This window comes from Pyrus communis, chromosome 11 (assembly GCF_041283825.1).
Source record: "Pyrus communis isolate YQ-2024b chromosome 11, ASM4128382v1, whole genome shotgun sequence".
In the NCBI taxonomy this organism is placed as follows: domain Eukaryota; kingdom Viridiplantae; phylum Streptophyta; class Magnoliopsida; order Rosales; family Rosaceae; genus Pyrus; species Pyrus communis.
This window is the reverse complement of record NC_142575.1, coordinates 21,787,796-21,807,163: the sequence shown is the minus strand read 5'-3', so window position 1 is coordinate 21,807,163 and position 19,368 is coordinate 21,787,796. Positions and strand designations below refer to the sequence as shown.

At 37.5% G+C, this 19,368-nt stretch overlaps 1 protein-coding gene and 1 pseudogene across 8 annotated transcripts; one reads left to right on the top strand and one right to left on the bottom strand.

Annotated features, from left to right (window-relative positions):
- The first annotated feature begins 5,439 nt into the window (after positions 1–5,439).
- Positions 5,440–9,856, top strand: LOC137742307 (protein DETOXIFICATION 42). Of its 7 annotated transcripts, none has more exons than XM_068482139.2 (15): positions 5,440–5,614; positions 5,766–5,820; positions 6,102–6,358; positions 6,814–6,935; positions 7,019–7,228; positions 7,351–7,541; positions 7,657–7,792; positions 7,895–7,991; positions 8,118–8,218; positions 8,361–8,524; positions 8,709–8,780; positions 8,868–8,984; positions 9,089–9,184; positions 9,310–9,431; positions 9,518–9,856. In XM_068482139.2, exons 3-15 carry the CDS (start codon positions 6,279–6,281, stop codon positions 9,558–9,560), a joined length of 1,551 nt encoding a protein of 516 aa, XP_068338240.1. In that variant the 5' UTR covers positions 5,440–5,614; positions 5,766–5,820; positions 6,102–6,278; the 3' UTR covers positions 9,561–9,856. The 7 variants fall into 7 exon arrangements, with proteins under 7 accessions (XP_068338240.1, XP_068338244.1, XP_068338246.1 ...); XM_068482143.2 differs by having other exon boundaries at positions 5,467–5,614; positions 6,149–6,358; XM_068482145.2 differs by having other exon boundaries at positions 5,474–5,614; positions 5,718–5,820; positions 6,149–6,358.
- A 526-nt stretch (positions 9,857–10,382) lies between these two features.
- On the bottom strand, positions 10,383–13,971 carry LOC137742942 (zinc finger CCCH domain-containing protein 56 pseudogene; annotated as a pseudogene). Its single transcript, XR_015953462.1, has 2 exons — positions 13,736–13,971; positions 10,383–13,007 (listed from the first exon to the last, which is right to left on the bottom strand). The product of XR_015953462.1 is annotated as a zinc finger CCCH domain-containing protein 56 pseudogene (transcript).
- Positions 13,972–19,368: the final 5,397 nt, after the last annotated feature.

Below are 19,368 nucleotides of genomic sequence, written 5' to 3'. Positions count from 1 at the left end.
AAAAAGGGAGAAAAAGTTTCTTCTTTTTCCTCAAAAAAAACCCTAGTGAGAGAATGTCTATAAAGTTTCCTTTATACCACCTCACACGTGAGTGGCGAACTTGCAATTAAGCCAAGTCCATTACCACTTACCCTATGGCCGGCCATCCTATAGTTATTAGGCTAATTGCCCATTTTGTTTTAGTTGTCATACAACTTAAACATAATGGGCATTGTGGACCAAAACCCTTTTAGGCCCAAGACCCGAAACTAACTTCAAAGATCCCGGTAAGCCTCCTATCATATCCACGCCATACGAACCTTTCGTATAATTAATTAACTAATTAATTAATGTTGAACATTCTGATGTGAAAATTATGTTGACACACAAATTAAACCCTATTTGTGACAATTGTAGTAATGAAGTAAGTAGGGATCGTTCTAACCGGGGATTAACTAGGGGTGCTAATCTAATTTGAATTGACTCAAAAACACAAAAACTAAAATTTAATTTGGTCGAATTTGAAAGTGTTTATGACTCCAAATGCTTAAAAACACAAAATAAAACAAATACAAATGACTACGACTCAACAAAATATGGGGGGATTGTGGTTGGATGAATTTAAACTAAATGGGCAGATTGTAAAGAAAATAGATTTTAAGACAAAATTTGGATGAATCAATGGATGATGGGATAGCTAAGGGGTTCTTCTCCACACATGAAATATATGCAACGTAAATCAATTTCCAATTATCAATCCAATAAGTTATGAACCTCGACACTCCAAGTTAATTAGGTCCGCTTAAATTAACCTTCAGATTTCCCTAGAATCATTGAATTGGATGAATATGCATCGCAAACAAATTATTCCTAACAAATTCTCTATATGAACAGCATGATAAAGACATAAGTTAGAATCATTACGTTCTTTGGAAATCATAAGCATCGACAAGGCATTTGTAACTATGAAAAGCATGATACGCTTGCCAGGAATCTACTTAACATGATCGTGACTAGCAACCTTCACTACTTGTGAATATAAATTCATAACGATTAGGTGAAACAAACTTATATCCTAGCATCAAATTCAAGCATGCAAATTAAGCGTGCACTCTCAATCAACATACAAGAATAAGTTCTAAATCAAACGGTTAAGCAAATTGTATTCAAAACTTATGCAACGATAATTGGAAGTAATCAACTTATTTCACATATATAATCATGGTTTCGAATCACCCCCTAGCTAACTAGGGGGTTTAGCCTCTCATGTTCACAGAAAGAGAAATACAATTGGATTTAAACATAAAGCACAAAGGATTGATTACACCTAGAACGCACAACGAATCCACTTGAATTTCTGCGCGTCGAAGCTCCTCTTTCCTCTTCTCCTTGCTGCGGCAGAGAGTGTTTAGGGAATTTCTGGATGGTTTGGGGGTTCGGCGAGGTTATGGGGTGGTGTAGGAAGGTTTGGAAGGTGGCTGGGAAGGGTGGAGGAAGGCTGCGGCTGTTGGGAGAATATGGGATGGTGCTGCGGCTGGAATGGAGATGGTGGCAGCACGGCAAAAAAGAATTGATCAATGGGTGGCTGCGGCTGTGATATAATTTTTTTGTGTGTATTAGGCCGAATCCAATTGATCAATGGGTGGCTGCGTGAAGATGGGAAAAGAAACTGGAATTGAATGGTGGGATGCGGCTAAAAAAAACCAAAAGAATGGGATAATGGGTGAATAATATATTGGGATATGGTGGTTGCGGCAAAGTCAATTAGGGTGATATATATGGGAGGCCACGGCAGCCTGTTATGAGAAAAAAAAATGGCATTTGCGGCTGCTAGGTTCTTTTTGAATTATGGGAGAATTTTGGGGGGAGTGACGGCTCTTTTTAGTTAGGGTGAATAAGATGGTACGGCTAGGGTTTAGGGTTAGGATTTGGGCTAGGGCCTTCGTTTTGTGTCCTAAAGCGCCTACAAAGACTTCAAAGTGGCTAGAAAAATACGGACGTTTAAGATTAGGAAAGGTTACCAAAACGGGAAACTTAGGATTAACTTTCCTAAAATAGGAAACCTTGTTTGAGTAGGATTCCTCGTTTTGGTAAGAATTCATCATTGGAGTAGGAATTCGTCGTTTCTTCAAGTCTTCAACTCATTCATTCCTCTTTCGCTCCAAAAGACTCCAATTTGCATCTTCTTGCACACTTTGGCCTTATAATCTGAAAATACACAAAAGTGGCCTTAAACACTAAAATAACTAAATAAACACAACATAAATGCACGAGAACAAGCTAATTAAGTCGCATGAATATGCTCCTATCACATTCCCAATTAAACCATTTAATTGCTTATCCATCTCATTTATATTTCTTCACTTTCATCCTTGCGCGGTGTACAATCCATTAGGTTCCAATTAGCGAGGTTGTGGGTGATTGTTACTCTTAACAATCGATTGTGAATTGAAACTACATTTCAATACTCCCTATGATGAAGATTAGTGTTTTCTAATCTTCAGGGTTTCCACAAACCATAAGTGACACCTAGCAATATGTCATGGCTACCCAAGCTAAGTAGAAGTGGTTGGAGAACCTATTCAGTTACAATTACAATGCAATACAGTCCTTCTCTAATACAATACTCTTAATCACATTGTTTGAGTGATAGTTTATTTCATGTCTACTATCCAATGTGATACTTCTATATGATTCAATTGAATATGATTTGGACCAAACTTCCTAAATCATATTCATATGCTTTGGCAAAGACTCCCGAATCATATCTCAGAGTATTCTCCCTCCACCATGGAAGGTTAGAGATCTCTAGATAGCTTGACCCCAACATTGTCGTGGACACTTTCGATGGAATGCCTTTGGCATGATCAAAAATCAAGGACCTAACCATTAGACATCTATAATGCCTCAGGCCAAAAGACTACTTTGCATATTGCAACTTTTGAGTTCTTACATGACATGTATGTTTGAACTCTCTTTTGATCGTGGTTTAATGTACTCAATTACCTTTTGAGCACCTATGTGTTTGTCTCAATGTCCAACACTAAATGACTTGAGACTAGTCATACTCACACTTGAGTTAACGTAACACATACTAACCTTAGCAGATTGTCAATGCCCAATTGGTAATCCTATGGCTATGAACGTTTTAGGAATGAACATAAGAGAAAGATCTCGTTAATCTAACTTACTTAGATCACTTCTCTCTTAGATTAAATACATTCCTTGGATTCCCTTATTGCTTAAACACATAATACAATAAATAGTGATTAACAATAAGCTTTGCCCTTCATTAAACATATAATAGTTTAACACAATAAGTATTCCAAAAGCTATTACATCAAATGAGTGGCTTTTTGGGCATACTTCCAACAAAAGTGAGGATTCGAGTCATACCAGAAAGGGATGATGTCGAGGTCAGAATTGGCCGGAAATAGCTTGCAATCGTCGATCCTTCACTGGAAAAACTGAAGAGATCCTTCCGAGTGGTTTCTAGGTCAAAAAAGTCACCAAATTATTTCAAAAACTACCTAAACCTACTTCTAAACACGAATCACAAAGATTTAGGTACGTTTGGACCTTTACCTAGGTCTGAAAAGCTTGGGATCTCGTCGGAGCTCACTAGCACAGTGCTGAGAATGAGAGAGAGTGATATCGGAGAGGTGAGGGAGAGAGAAGGTCTAGGTGGTGATAATGGTGTGGATGTGATGGTGGTGATTTATGTGTATGTATGTATGTAGGTAGGTGTGTGTGAGTTCACCGAAGAAGAGAGGAGAGTGAAGACGAGAGAGAAAATGAAGAGAGTTCTAGAGAAAGATCACGGGGAAGGAAGAAAAAGGGCACTAGACATAGGGTGCCACATGTCACCCATGCAGAGGTCCAAAAGTGGAGAAATATCTCCACTTGTGAAATTACAAAAATGCCCTTGTCGTTCAAAAATCATAGGAGCTTCGTTTTAGCTCCAAATTAGATTTTGATCACTCATATGTGTTTGTATCAACGATAGCTACAGAAATAAAATAAACGAAGAATTTGAATACGTTAATAGACGAAAGTCAACGCAAGTCAATGTTCACGGTATTTTCGTAATTTTAACTAATTAAAATGAAATTTTCGAAATGGGTTGTTACAACTAGGACATCACCGTTAACATTTAGGCGATCAACATCCTCACAACCTTAATCGTTAAGAGCTTGTTCAGCACTTCCCTGGCAATCTGGTGATGCAAAGAACGACAAGGTTTGCCTTGAGATAATGAAATTATAATCGAGGTGCGTCCATTGTTGGTTGAAAACTATTTCCACACACCCTCTTAGACCTTGGTTAAGCCTTGTGCCTTTGAGAATTTATGGAAAGGATGTCTCTTCGAAGTAGGCCCTATTATAAGAAGAAAAAAAAATCATTGTGCAAAAAGGTATTTAGACAACTTTTTTAATCAATTATTAAACCCACATCAGCACACATAACAATTTTTTTTACAAAATTGTGGCTGAATGATCATATTGATTTGCGACACCTATTTTCAAGGACTACATTGATTGATTTTCAATTTCAGGGACCATATTGAGGTGTAGGTTAATTTCAGAGACCATCTTGATGGTGTATGTCAATTTCAGGGACCATTTATGATAAAAACCCGTAAATCTTGTGGGGCCTATTTATGTGCCACATCAACACTTAACGAAATTTTCAATAGAATTGTGACGGAATGACCACATTGATTTGCGACACCTATTTTCAGGGACTACATTGATTGATTTTTAATTTCAATGACCATTTTGATGGTAAGGGTCAATTTTGGGGACCATGTGTGATAAAAATCCTTTGCTCATATAAGGTTGAGATCCTACCATAACTTAAATTACAAGTGGCCATCTATTGGCCAAGAAGAACCTACTTCAAGACATCAATGAAGCTCAAACTGAGGGGTTTATGACACATATAAAGTTATTTATAAGAGAAAATGGGATAAGGCAGTTTGGACATGTGAAATGAAGACCTACAGCCATTTCAGTTAGAAGATATGATTACGAAATAGAGCCTGGATCAAAGAAGTAGAAGAAAGCCTAGGAAGATTTGGACAGAGACTCTAAGAAAAGACTTGGACTACTTGGATCTAACAAAAAAACATGACACAAAACCTAGCGCAATAGTGTTCTAAGATTCATATGGCCGACCCCACTAAATAGGATAAGACTTTATTGTTATTATCGTAGTATTTATAAAACTAGCAGAAATGTAGTAGTAAATAATAACCAAAATGTTACCCTTACCACCTATTTGTACCAAACTCACATGCGTTGGTAGATCCTAACTCTATTAGGGAAATGGTACAAACGAATGAATAAATAAATGATAAGTGGAGCACTACTCAATAATAATAATAATAATAATAATAATAATAATAATAATAATAAGAAGGAGAAAATTCATTGGAGGGAGGTATAAACGGGCCAAGAAGAGCCTGACTCCGACAGCTTTCTCTCTAACGTACACAGGAAGAGCAGAGCCTGCCTCAGTTGGTCCGTTTCTGTTGTGAAGGTCTTTTCTCCCATGGACTTTGGAATTTGTACCTAAATTCAACACACACGCACACCATCGTTGTTCAACTTTGAAAGCTCTTCAAAGCTCAAAGGTCATTTAGTTTTACTTTTCATGTCTTAATTTCTTTACATTATATTTTCTTTCTTTAAATTCTTGGTTAGTTTTTGTTCTACACTGAGAAATTTTTTCTTCAGTTCAAGTGATATTCTGTAGAGTTATCGAAAACTGGATGATATTTGCAGGGGAGGAATTCGAACTTGGTTGTAGACGAGAAAGCACGTTGACCTAGTCAACTCGGTACGCCCTCATTTTCGCTTCATTAATTCAGACTTTCATTTGATTGTTTTCTTTGTAAAGGTTTGAAACTGTTGCAACTTACAAGCCTTTGAATTTGAATGTTTAGTTTGAAGGTTGAAATTTCATTGGAGAATTGTTCAAGTGAAACATACTTCTTTAATTTTCTAAAGCTTCTATAATTTTCTCAGTTTGAATATTAATTTTAGAACCCAACTTTCTTTTATTCTACTTTATCTGGTGATAAATCTTCGTCTGTGATTTCTTTGAGTTGAATGATTTAGGTTGGTAAGAAATCGAGTTATGAATTGGCAGACACCATAATCTGCAGGGCCTGCATCACAATTTGTGATTTTTCGTCTATCGATTTTATCGCCATAGCTTTGATAATTCGGCTTCCATTAAACAACGGTGCTGTAACATCGGTGAAAAAGAAATTCATTGAATCGGCTATCGAACTGATGGCTGAAGAAGAAGATGGTTCATATTCGTATGGGAACACAAGGAAAACTTCTATCTACGTTTTCTTCAAGGATTGCGGGTAATCATTTTCAATCGGTTTTATGCATTTTACATTTCCTTTTCCTGTTTAGGAGGTCCCTTGGTTTGTAATTAGAGTTTTTGTTTGACTGAACAAAGCAGAAAAGCAGTGAAAAGTACTTCCTATTAGCAACGCGAGCTTTTACTCGCATCCGTTGGCTGTTGTAATTGATTTTATTCATGGCTAGACCAGCTCAGACTTTCTTACCTCTGATATGTTTGATCCAAGAGCCACATTCCAAATGATTTTATTATTGCAATTAAGAAAAAGTAGCTATCATTCCCTTTCCTGACATATCTGTAGTCCTACGATTTCATCAACGTATAGAGTTATCAAATGAATTGTAATTACAATTGAAACGACCGAAAAGGATTGTATGAGTGAGTTAATGTATGTTCTAAAGTTGGAAATAGATGGTCTATCTAATACTTGGATTCTCTCTCTTTTATGCGTAGATGTGTTTTTAATTTGGACAAACTTGGGTTAGAAATAGCGTCAATTGCATTGCCTGCAGCGCTAGCTTTGACAGCTGATCCAATCGCTTCTCTAGTCGACACAGCATTCATTGGCCAAATAGGTACTTTCCTTCCTCATTTTTTTCTTTCATTTCAACATTGCGTATGTTCTTCGATTTGAAATAAATTGTCTTAATGTTTAAAGGTCCAGTGGAGCTTGCTGCTGTAGGAGTTTCTATTGCTTTGTTCAATCAAGTATCAAAAATTGCAATATTCCCACTTGTTAGTGTCACAACGTCTTTTGTCGCCGAAGAGGATGCTATGGGAACAGTGAGTCCCAAGGTGAATGACAACGATTACCTGGAAACTGGTTCATCAATGAATGATGAAACACAACAGTTGATTCCAGAAAGCAGTATGCTCCATGTTTTTCTATAATGTACTTCGTATGCAGTGTGTAAAGACTCACAGAATATGACTACATAGATCTAAAAGCTTCTTCCTTGATAATTTTTTTTCTTCGATATTATTTCTCAGATACCACTCAGAACGCATACAACTCAAAATCAGTTGTTGCAAGCTTTGAAATCGTTAAAAACGATTATCAAAAAAGGTACATGCCGTCAGCATCATCAGCAATGGTTATTGGCAGCATCCTTGGCCTTATCCAGGCCATATTTCTCATAGCTGGCGCAAAACCTCTTTTGAACTTTATGGGAGTCGGTTCTGTAAGTGAATACTTTTCTTTTTGCCTTATGGTTTTACTTAATAACATTTCTTATCAAGCGCTAAAATGCTGTGTTCTCTAACTTCTAATAACAGACGGAACTATTGTTTGTTTAGGATTCCCCTATGCTAAAACCTGCACAGCAGTATTTGATGCTGAGGTCACTTGGTGCTCCTGCAGTTCTTCTTTCGCTCGCTATGCAAGGGATCTTCCGTGGGTTCAAGGATACAAAAACTCCTTTATATGCCACTGGTATAATGGAGTTCAACTTTCGTTTCTGACCTAATCGATTTCACCAGAATAAAACATTATTCAGCTTTCTAATGCATAAATTAATGATCTGCTTAAATTCAGTGGCAGGAGATGTAACAAATATAATTTTAGATCCAATATTTATTTTTGTTTTCCATCTGGGCGTCAGCGGTGCAGCTATTGCTCATGTTATATCTCAGTAAGTTTCATCTATCTTCTCTCCCAAGTTTCGTGTTTGTTTTAGGTCCTATTGTGTTGTGTGCGCTCTCTGGAATTATGCATTGTATGTCAGCTTTGCCTCTTATTGTTAAAATGGTAATTGCAGGTACTTGATATGTTTCATACTCTTGCGGAGATTAGCAGCTGAAGTTGATCTATTACCCCCAAGTATCAAACATCTGGAATTTAGTCGATTTCTTAAAAACGGTAAGGATTTTATTCTGTAACTGGCAGTTGTGACTCGAATCCTTGGGCCTTGGTTTTAATGAGCCGAAAACATTGGAAGCGTTTGTTAAAAGATAGAGTTAATTATGAAGTTGATACCCCATTAGTCCTTTCTTCCCTCCAGGTTTTCTATTATTAATGAGGGTCATTGCTGCTACATTTTGTGTGACACTGGCCGCATCGTTGGCTGCACGGCAGGGACCGACACCCATGGCGGCATTTCAGGTCTGCTTGCAGATTTGGTTGGCAACTTCCCTTCTAGCCGATGGGCTGGCTGTTGCTGGACAGGTCGGATATCATTTCGTTAATGCATGAGACTACTGCAATATGGATATTTACGAAATTAGTTAGAAAACCTTTAGTAAATAGATAGAAATGATCAACTTCTAGTTTTTCAATTAGACAGTTAAGTTTAATCAGAACCGATGATGATCAACTGCCTTCACACTGAAATTTTTGGCTCCACCTTCAGGCCATACTTGCAAGTGCATTTGCGAAAAAAGACTACGATAAGGCAACAGCCACTGCATCCCGAGTGTTACAGGTGCGTAATCATTTTTCAGAAGGATCAAATATGAATTCCATATGATGTCAGTTTCTCTAAAAATTCGTAATTGCGTTTAAACTGCAGCTGGGATTTGTATTGGGGTTGATGCTCGCTGCTATACTGGGAGTGGGTTTGCAATATGGGGCAAGGTTATTCACCAGAGATGTCAGTGTGCTACATCTCATTGGCGTAGGTATTCCGGTAAGTCCCCTTGTCTCAAAACAGAAAACAATGCTTCCGCTGACATTTCTTAGATCCTAAATGACATTTTGATTTGAACTAACAATCTTCAAATTCGAAATCAGTTTGTTGCAGCTACTCAACCCCTCAATACCCTGGCGTTTGTTTTCGACGGTGTCAACTTTGGAGCGTCTGATTTTGCATACTCAGCCTTTTCCATGGCAAGTATTGTATCACTTTCTTGTAATTCAAGTAATGATTTGCAGCTAAGTAAAAGCTTAGAGGAGAAGCACCGCATTCAGTTTCTTGGGATACAAGTTAATGTGATGTTCACGATTTTCTCCAGATTCTGGTGGCTATTGTCAGCATCTTAGTTCTGTTTATACTCTCCTCTACTAATGGATTCATCGGAATCTGGGCTGCTTTGGCCATCTATATGAGTCTCCGGACATTGGCCGGATTTTGGAGGTATAATCTTACTGTTTTCGCCCGCACACCCGTTGAAACACAAAAATTCCCATAACTAACTTAAAATTTTGGTATGCAAATTGCAGGATAGGAACAAGAACAGGACCCTGGGAATTCCTCCGGGCGTAATCGCTAACCCAGTCTCGAAAGTTAAAACAGTTTTTTTCGCTTCCATTCCTTGCATTCTTCCGATTTTATTTACATGTAGATAAATCATATAAAAAGTAAATTTGCATGTAACTTGTCCTGTTGGGGAAACCCTTGATCAAAATTTGGTTCGAGTTTATGAGTATATGTTGAGAAGGGATTGCACCTTCTCTGCATATTTCTTATAAAATTGTAACCACAGGTCCATAGTGACTGGAGAACCAAATAGGAATTGAACTTCTGTGCAATTCAAATGGAATCGTATCATGTAATTGAAATATTAATCAAAATCAGATTCAATCAAGGAGAAAATCAAGTGCTAACGAGAGGAGAAACCGGACAAATAATTTAGTGGTACTTCTGTTTTCAATGTTCGAAAAATAAATCATTGCATAAGTGGTCCAGAATCACATCTAATGACCTCGAGGAAAAGAGGAAAAATGAACAATTCCATATAATAGCAAATTTCCGCCTATCCAAATAAAAAAGTCCCCACCCACCATAACCCCCATTGGAATTCACCTCACCATGAAACAGAGAAATAAGGAAACAAACAAATGGAGGGGAAAAGCAAAAGAAGAGATAATCAAAGATAAGAAATAACATGTAATATACGTCTTGGTAATTGTATTCTTGATTAAATGATCAAACGATTAAAAACTCCAGAGTATAGAATACCTCAAAGTATACTTGAAAAATCGCAACACGTGCAAATTGTGCAACTCTATCTCTCTTTCTTGGAAGAATATGCTCTACTTTGTTCACTGGGACTAATCCAAAGCATACAAAAAATAGAGCGCGCAATACAGGAAAATAGATGAATATATTTTTCCTCGATTCCATTACAGTATCAAAAAATGGTAGAACAAGAGCTTTTGCAGTTTTACTTTTAAAGAACAAATTATTTAAGGACAGAACAAAAAAAAAAAAAAAAAAAACAAACATACAAACAAACAAACAAAAACAAAATACTTAACATTATGATAGATGTGGGAGAGAAGATCCTTCACCTGGTTTGGTCTTCTCATAACCCAAATGGGAGTTTTCATTTCTCCTATTGTTACTATCACCAACCAACTCAAGAAATTGTATTTCTGTTGTAGCTACCTCCGCGCTCTGTAAAAATGGTTTCATTTTCACCAAGCAACATGTTAATCAACCACTGCAACTGCTCAATCAATGCTTTGGAAACTGCATGATCATTATTTTCACTAGGAGAGGCATTTAACTAGAACACCCGATAGGTAGCGGTGTGCCTGATTCTGGAACAAATGTGATTTACTTTGCATCAGACAATGATTCCTTCACCAGAGACATCAGGCTCGTCGACATTATGTTCAGTATAATCGAATTTTTTTAAATGACCCAGCTCATCTGTTCGGACACACCAATCTAGGTAGACTCCCATTTTGATATAGAAGGTACAGGGGAACCAACACCATTGGATCCAACATCACATGAGTTGGGGTTGTATAGCGGCTTCTGCTTCTTGCGCTGAGCAAGAGTGGAAACCCTAGTGCCTACTGGAGAAAGAGGCTTTATGCTTTGAGGTGACATCATCCTCGGTGAGGAATGACCAAATGAAGCTTGCAGGAGATTCTGGTCAACCGTCCTTGGAGAGAACACATTTGTTCTGGAAGGAGATAACATGGTTTGCTGCTGCTGGAGTTGATTACAAACACCAGATATTTTCGAGGTTGAGAAAGCAGGTGAGTATGCAAGTTGTTCAGCAAATCGAGGGGATGAGACCTGGGACGTGAAAAGATCATTGAGATTTGAAGGTGTCAAGGTTTCTGGACGATGAGGATGACTCATTGAGGAAGCACTGATGTATGAATACGAGATGGAAGACCCATCGTGAAGTGGTTGCTGGTGTTGCATTTCAAAATTATGCAACATGTTAACCTCCTCGGTAGAAACATTATTTGCATTAAAATAAGATCTCAGACGACTTGCTTGAAGATTGCTGCCTGAGAGATGCAAACTGGGGATTTTTTTTTTTAGGCCATGCCATGAAAGACTCCAAAATACCATTATGAGGAGACATAGGAGAAGTAAAAGGAGGAGGTGACCTGGCCTGCACCGCTTTGGGCAAGCCAGGCAGCAGGCTCAAAGCTGCCGCCATGTCCATGAAAGCAGCAGCAAAGATGGCTGAATGAGGTGATGGCATCGCAGATCCAGCAGAAACATACAGGGGTCGCACTTCCTCAGGTTTGTGGGCAAAGAAGCAAACCTGACGCAAGCAACTTGAGCCATCCTTGCAGAGTCGAGTCTTGTACCGTGCTGGATGAAGCCAGCACTCAAAAATCCCATGAGCATATTCACATAAATCTCTACGTCTACATGTTCCTTTGCGAAAATCGAAGCATGGCATACAGCTATAGTGGAATTTTCTCGGGTCCCTTCTCCTTGCATTCTCACCAGGATGTACAAAAGGGCATTCAGTCCAATCATGTGAATAGGCTCGCAAACAAGGCCGGATCTTGAATGAAAACATTCGAAACTCATCCGTGGCATAAATGCTATTCTTAATGTTGGGAAGTAACAGATCAAAGGGGTATTCTTTCTTTTCAGGTGCGGAAGAAACATGTATAGCATCAGAGTTACATGTTGAATCAGGGATTGATGATGGCATCGAATCATTTGTCGAAGATGTTGAAAGAAATGGTGAATTAGATCCAAAACAAGCATTTGAAGCATGGACCGAGCCATCATATTGTAAGAGCTCTTGAAGCACAACTTTCAGATTGGAACGATTCAGAGGAGCAACAATAACATCAAAAGGGAAACATCCGTTGGCATCAGTAGCATTGGGATCTGCACCAGCCTGCAGAAGAACCTTCACAGTTTCAACAGCTCTTTTAGACCCACCAGACGCAGCACAGTGAAGGGCAGTGCTATTATCTGGGCCGAGAAATAAATTTATATCTGCCTCTGAAAGAGAAAGAATCAGTTTCACAACATCAACACAACCATACTTAGAAGCAACCATTAATGGGGTCCTACACTCAAGAACCATTCGACTTGAAGCGCCCTGGCGACCATACCAGAGTCCAATCTCATTAACCGTAGCAACGGCGCTAATAGATTGTTTAAAGCCTTCGACATCATTATCAGCCGTAAGCTCAAGCAAGCTGGAGAAAGAATGCTCAGTCTCAACTGTTTTGATCGGATTAACCATGGACCTATTCACAATCTCCCTTTGTTGGGAAGATAATGGAACTCGAGGCTCCGAACTTAACTGCTCCAAGGCACCACACATGCTTCAATTAATAAAAAAAAATTTACCTGAAAGTGACAAAAGACCGAAAGAGAATCATAGATCATAATGCCAAACAAAATAGAGAATCATATACTTATCTCAAGAATAATACATCCGAAAACGAATTTGGAAGCGTAATCTGATAATGATTCCTCAAAAAAATCCCTCTGAAAGAAGAGAAAAAAAGATACTCTGATCAGAAAAAGGTAGAAATCAGTAATAGAAGAAATTTGAAGGGACTCAAAAACAAAACGATTAAGGAACCAATCTTTACAAATATGGAAACAAAAATTAGCAAAAACTATATATTGCTTAACATGGAAAACCCAAGAAAATTCCGGGTACGGAAGCATAATCGCTAGAAACTCTCACTTTGCCAAGAATATCAATTAAAGTTAAACTTCTTAAAGAAACCAAAATAATCTTCCATTTAAACCCAGCTATCAAAACCTTTTTTCTTTTTTTTTTTTGTTAATTTTCTCTCATGTTATTTAATCAATTAAAGTTGATGCACAAAATAGTTATGAAATTAAAAAATTATAAAGTAAAAAGAAAAAGAAGGAAAGAAATTTGTGCTTTGCTTAGTAAGTTTGAACATTGAATTTTATGATACCGGGTGGGTTTTTTTTATGCCCTTTCTTCCGCCTTGATAGTAGTTTCAGTCAGTTAAACAACGAAAGTTCCAATTTTAAATCTTTTGCAATTTCCCACACTTTCTCAGCAACCAACCAAACGACCACCAAATGTAATGTAACCAAATTGAAAACGCCTATCAACAAAACCCATCTCAAAATTCAAATTTTGAATACCATCAACTCAAATAAACACAATGCCATCTAAAATCATAAATTTCAATGTAGAGAAATGAAAAACAATTAAACGAAAATGGACTTACAAAACAAAGAGCGTATAAATTAGTAGGTATATGCAATTAGCACCAATGGAGCCGCCATTGAAGCTGCAGGAAACTGTACGAACAGCAATTAGCGAACGGCAAAGTAGGAAGCAGAGAGCAGAAGGCAATGCCGTCAACGCCTCAAATACCCGGCGAGGCGAGCAGAGAAGCTCTATGAGGGCAAAATGAATAGAGTGTGAGTTCGAGGGAATGGAGTGTGTATATATTTTATTATTTATATTTTTTTTTGGTACAAATATTTTATTATTTATATTGGCGTGGAGTGGGAGTGAAACTTTTGCAGTGGGTCGGGGTGTGGGTGACCTGCTGAAGTGGGGAGGAGGATTCTCTTCTCCTTTTTTTTTTTTTTTTTTTTTTTTTTTTTTCGTATTTGAACGATCACGGTTAAACCACATTAATATCTTCTATTAATTTTATATAAAAAAAAAAAGAAAAGACAAAATAGAAAATATGAGAAAAGGGGAGGGAAGGAGATGGAAAGAAGAGGAAAAAGAATCCTAATCCTTGAAGTGGACATAAGGTGAAGCAAAGTAGGTGAGATTGAATGGGCGTCGATAACCGGATATTGCGGTGGACCCTCCAACCTATGGATTGCTTAAATTTTTCAAAAAGTAGCTATGAAAAAAATTTAGAGTGCAAAATGTGTTGGTAAATATAAAAGTGCACTTTTTTTTTTCCAAAATTTGGATCAAAACATAAGCAGCAAAACCATGTTTCTCAAAACATGTTGTTTTCAAAAGAGATAGAGTGAACAGTAGTGTTTAATGAAACTTTCTCAATGTAACAATCCGTTCCTAATTTTACGTTTTTATTAATTTAAAAAGTGTGAACTTACGAAAATGCCCTTTGAGGTGAAATTGTAGACTTTCATTAACCCTCGTATTTTGTGACATTTAACCCATTTTGTTAGCATATCCTTGTAGTACTCGTCACTACGAATGCGTGGGCACAAGCAGAATTAAATTTGGAGCCAGAACAAAGATTTTACGGAATTCAAAACGTCGAGGGCATTTCGATAATTTTATGTTTCGCGAGGTATTTTCCGTTTCGTCTTTTCTTGCCTTGTTTGGTGAGCCAATAGTGCCCACCTCTGCCCTCCTTGTCTCCCGTGAAGGAATAATTTGTGAAAACAAGTTCATTTGAGCAACATATGCATGCAATTAACAATTAAAGACGGAATCATCTTTGTATGCACCCAAAAACAAAACTTTACCCATGAAATTCAAGGCTTAGTAGTTGTGGTGAACCAAGACTAACTCAAATCTTAAAGAAAAGAGTTGAGAAACTTTTATACCATTGAAGCACATCTTTGCTTAGCAAAGAATATTCACCCATGTGAGGGCCTTTTTTCCTTAGTCTCCTTGCTTCTTGGCTCCATGGATATGGATGGATGAACGGATTCTCCAAGTTCCCAAGAAAGGGAACCTCTAAGTTTCCACACCAAGGAAAGCATTGAGGAAGAGATGAGTGACCTAGGAAGAAATAGATGCTAGTCCATTCTTCCTAGGGTGGCTGACCTCCTAAGAGAAGAGAGAGATTTTTGTGTTTTTTTCTTTTCTCTCTAGAAAACCATTATGAGGGAATGGGTTATAATTTCCTTCCTATAGCTACTTACATTGAGTGGCATAATTGAAATTAAAACAAATTCTCCCTCACACTCTCTATGGTCGGTCATGTGGGTTCATTGGGCTTTCATGCCCTTTGTGTTTCCAATTTGTCATACAACTTGAGTTATTGGACTTGACATTCAAAGCCCATTAGGCCCTGAGGCCCAAAACATATTAATTAATCCTAGCCATAAATAATTAAACCATTTAATTATTCTTACTCATCTCCGTTGTTTCTTCAATCTCTACCTTACACGGTGTATGATCCATTAGGTTCCTTTTAGCAAGGCAATGGGCGATTAGAACTCTTCAAATCGATTGTGAATTGAAACTTACTTTTCAATTCTCCCTTTAGTGATTATACACCTTTAGGGCTTTCACAAACCATGAGTAACACCTAGCAGTATGTCATGGCTACCAAAGCTAATCAGAAGAGGTGGAGAACCTATTCAGTTTAGGATTACAATGCAATACAGTCTTTCTCTAATACAATACTCTTCACCACATTGTTTGATTTGATAGTTTATTCATGTCTATTATCCAATGTGATTCTCTTGCTTATATAATTACCTTGAATGTGATTTGGAACGAATTCCTAAATCTCATTCATACTCTGGCTAGAGATTCTTAATCATATCATAGTAGAGATTCTTAATCATATCATAGTATTCTCCCTCAAATAGTTTGAATGTTAGAGATCCCTTATTGTGGATTTACTTGCCTCCATGGCTAAATGGTTTAACCCCAACTATGCCGTCAACACCCTTTGACGAAGTGACTTTGACATAGTCAAAGATCAAGGACCTAACCATAAGGCAACTATGATACCTTAAGTCAAATGACTACTTTGCATTATCTCAACCATGAGCTTTCATATGACATGAGAACGAGAACTCCTTGTTGATCGCGTTCAGTGGACTCATTCTCTATTGAGCACCTACATGCTTGTCTTGGTGTCAATCACACCAATGACTCGAGACCAGTCACTCTCTCTAAGAGAAGACATAGCACATACTGATCTTAACGGACTGTCAATACCCAATTGGCAATCATATGATCAGGAACGTTTAGGATATGTATACAAAAGAGAATGGTCTCATGAATCTAACTTTTTTAGATCACATTCTCCCAATTACATATTCCTTGAACTTATCGTTTAAGCATATAACATTTATATGAGACGGCTTTAAACAATAATATTTGCCCTTTATATTAAACTAGATTAGTTTAACATGTGAAATATCCGTAAAGTATCACCATATGATTGGTTTTAGGGCACATTTCCAACATCTCGGCCCTCTCCCTTTTTCCTTTCCCTCTCTTTTTCTCTCTTTTCTTTTCTTCCCCATGAACCCTCTCACTCTCTCTCACCTATCTTTCGTCAGCTCCCTCACTCTTAAACCTCCTTCACTTCTCCTCCCTGGGTAGTTGATAGCCATTGTGCTTGGGTTTCTCCGGTGAGTTCTCGCCATCTTCGGCAATGGTAAGGCTTGAAACCTTCCTAAAAATTTGCAGATCGTGTCTAGAACTACGTTTGGGTTGTTTTTGAGACGTTTTGATGTTGTTTGGACACATAAACATCTTGGGGAAAGCTTCCCCAATTTTTTGGCGAAACTCAGGTGCTTTGCAAGTTTTTTGTCGGCCACTTCGGCCATCTTTTGGCTTCCAAATATGTATAATCTTGTTCTACTCTTCTCTAGTTTCGTTTTGATATATTATGGATCAAATTTGGATGAGAAATGAAAAAGTTATGTCCATTTGAAAATTTCCCAGAAAATCCAGCGAGTATACCTAGTTTCCAATGGGTTTTTTGACGAACCAGGTCGACTTAACCCACTAACCCAAAACCTAGATCAACCTAGTAACCTGTTTACCCTGACCCGACCCGGATCCAGTTGGAATATTCTTGTAATTTTCTCTAAAATATTCTCGGAATATTCCTTGCGTCAATTTTTACGAAATTTTTCCGGGAATCCTCCTAGACTAATTTCAACTTCCCGAGCCCGTTTTTGGCATCCGTTTAGTGAAATTCTGAAGTTTTAACGTAGTTGACTGGCTTAATTGACTTTTTGGTTTTCCCATTGACTTTTTACAAAATTTGCCCAAGACCTCTCTTAGGGTATTTTGACGCCCTAATTCTGAATCCGCGCTCCGTTTTCCCAAATAAAATCATTTTGATGGGGTTTTACTAATTGGTCCCTTTATATGCTTAGGTGTGTTTGTTAGTGGCGACCCCGTCCTCTCTAGTTTGAATGGCTCTTTGGCGACGAAGTATCTGTGAATGGACCCCTTCTTAAATTGCATGATTTATAAAAATTCTAGGCATGCATTCATGAAAAGCATGATTTCATATGATTTTACGTTTCATAAATTATTTACAATTTATTGAAATTACGTTAAATGTTTATGAATTATTGAATTTACATTTATGAAAGATTTGTGAACCATGGCTTTTTACGCTTTATGATATATGATGGATTTACGAATATGAATTTATTGTTTCACATGATTGATTTATGATGGTTTATGATGATGATTTGAGCTAGAACACTCCTATGGATTTATGATTTGACGTTTGAGCTTTCAAGCTCCAAGATTTGATATGGAAAATGTGATTTATGTTTTCTGTACTTATTTAGTGGGTAATCATATAGTACATACACACAACACGAGTATGTATCTATTTATGGCCATAGGACACAATTGATGAGTAGTGAGATATTTATGTCATGCTGCCACCTTCACTAGCGAAACCAGTGTCAGTGTGCTATGTACCTTTTTCTTCTCTGGCGTAACCCAAAGTTGTACAGCTTCACCTTAAGGTGATGGGGTCTACCATTTTTCTTTAATGGCATAACCCAGTGTTATACAGCTTCACCTTCACGTGATGGATATGTCTTCGGGCGACTATGATACCCATATTTAAGTACATTGTTATATGATTTACAAAGGTTTTACGGATTTGTCTTTGGGCGACTACCATACAATTATTTAAGTGCATGATGATTTGATTTACGAACGTTTTCAAGGCATGCTAGGGTTTTCAGAAAACCTACTATGTAGTACTATATGAGTTTTCAAAATAAAGGGTTAGTATGTTCAGAAGAAAGATTTTGTTTTATTTTATTATGTATATTAAACTTTGGTCCATCACCCCTTGTTTTTGCGCCCCCTTCAGAACTTAGAAACGAGGCTTATGATCCTGACGTTGAGGCATTCCTATATCGGTAACTTCAAGTTCTCTCGATGTAGAACCCCATTTCTTTGTAATCTCATTATTGTATAATATTCCTTTTGCAATATTCTTGATTAGTTGTCTGCTCTAAACATGTTCGTGCATTCTCTTATATTTTTTATATTTAAAGTTACGTATTTTATTTGAGTTTATTCTTTTCTGCAAATGTGTATGCATGTTTTACATGCTCTTAGCATATGCATATGAAAATGGCTTTCGTCACCCTCGGGTATCTGCCAACAAGTGCCGATCCTGGTGTTTGGAAGATATCGGGATTGGGGCGTATTACTCAACCTTAATAATACCCTCATACCTGTTAATAACAACAACTCCCTCATTCGTTTCTTTTTCTCGTTGTTGCTTCCTTTCATCGCATCAGACCCTGAACCTAAGATCATTTCCAACCCTTAAATTCATGCTGAAAATCGAGGTTTCTAACCTCTGTACATGCTCTATGTGCGTTTTCCAGAATTTGGCAAATGAAATCGACCAAACTTCGGAGAATCCGAGGTGGATTCCAAAATGTCATAGAGTAATTGTAGGTGAGTTTTCTAAGCTTTTGGTATTGTTTTGTTTGAAATTAGATTAAAAATTAAGCTAAACAAAGCTCTGCAATGTTTTTGGAAAATCTACAAAATCCGGCGACGATTTCGGCCATGGATCATAGCAATCGACGGTGAAGTTAACGGTGTTAACGATGAAGACAACAAATTACGTTAGATCTAATAGAATCATCAACAGAATATGTATATTCTGTTATCTTACTAGAA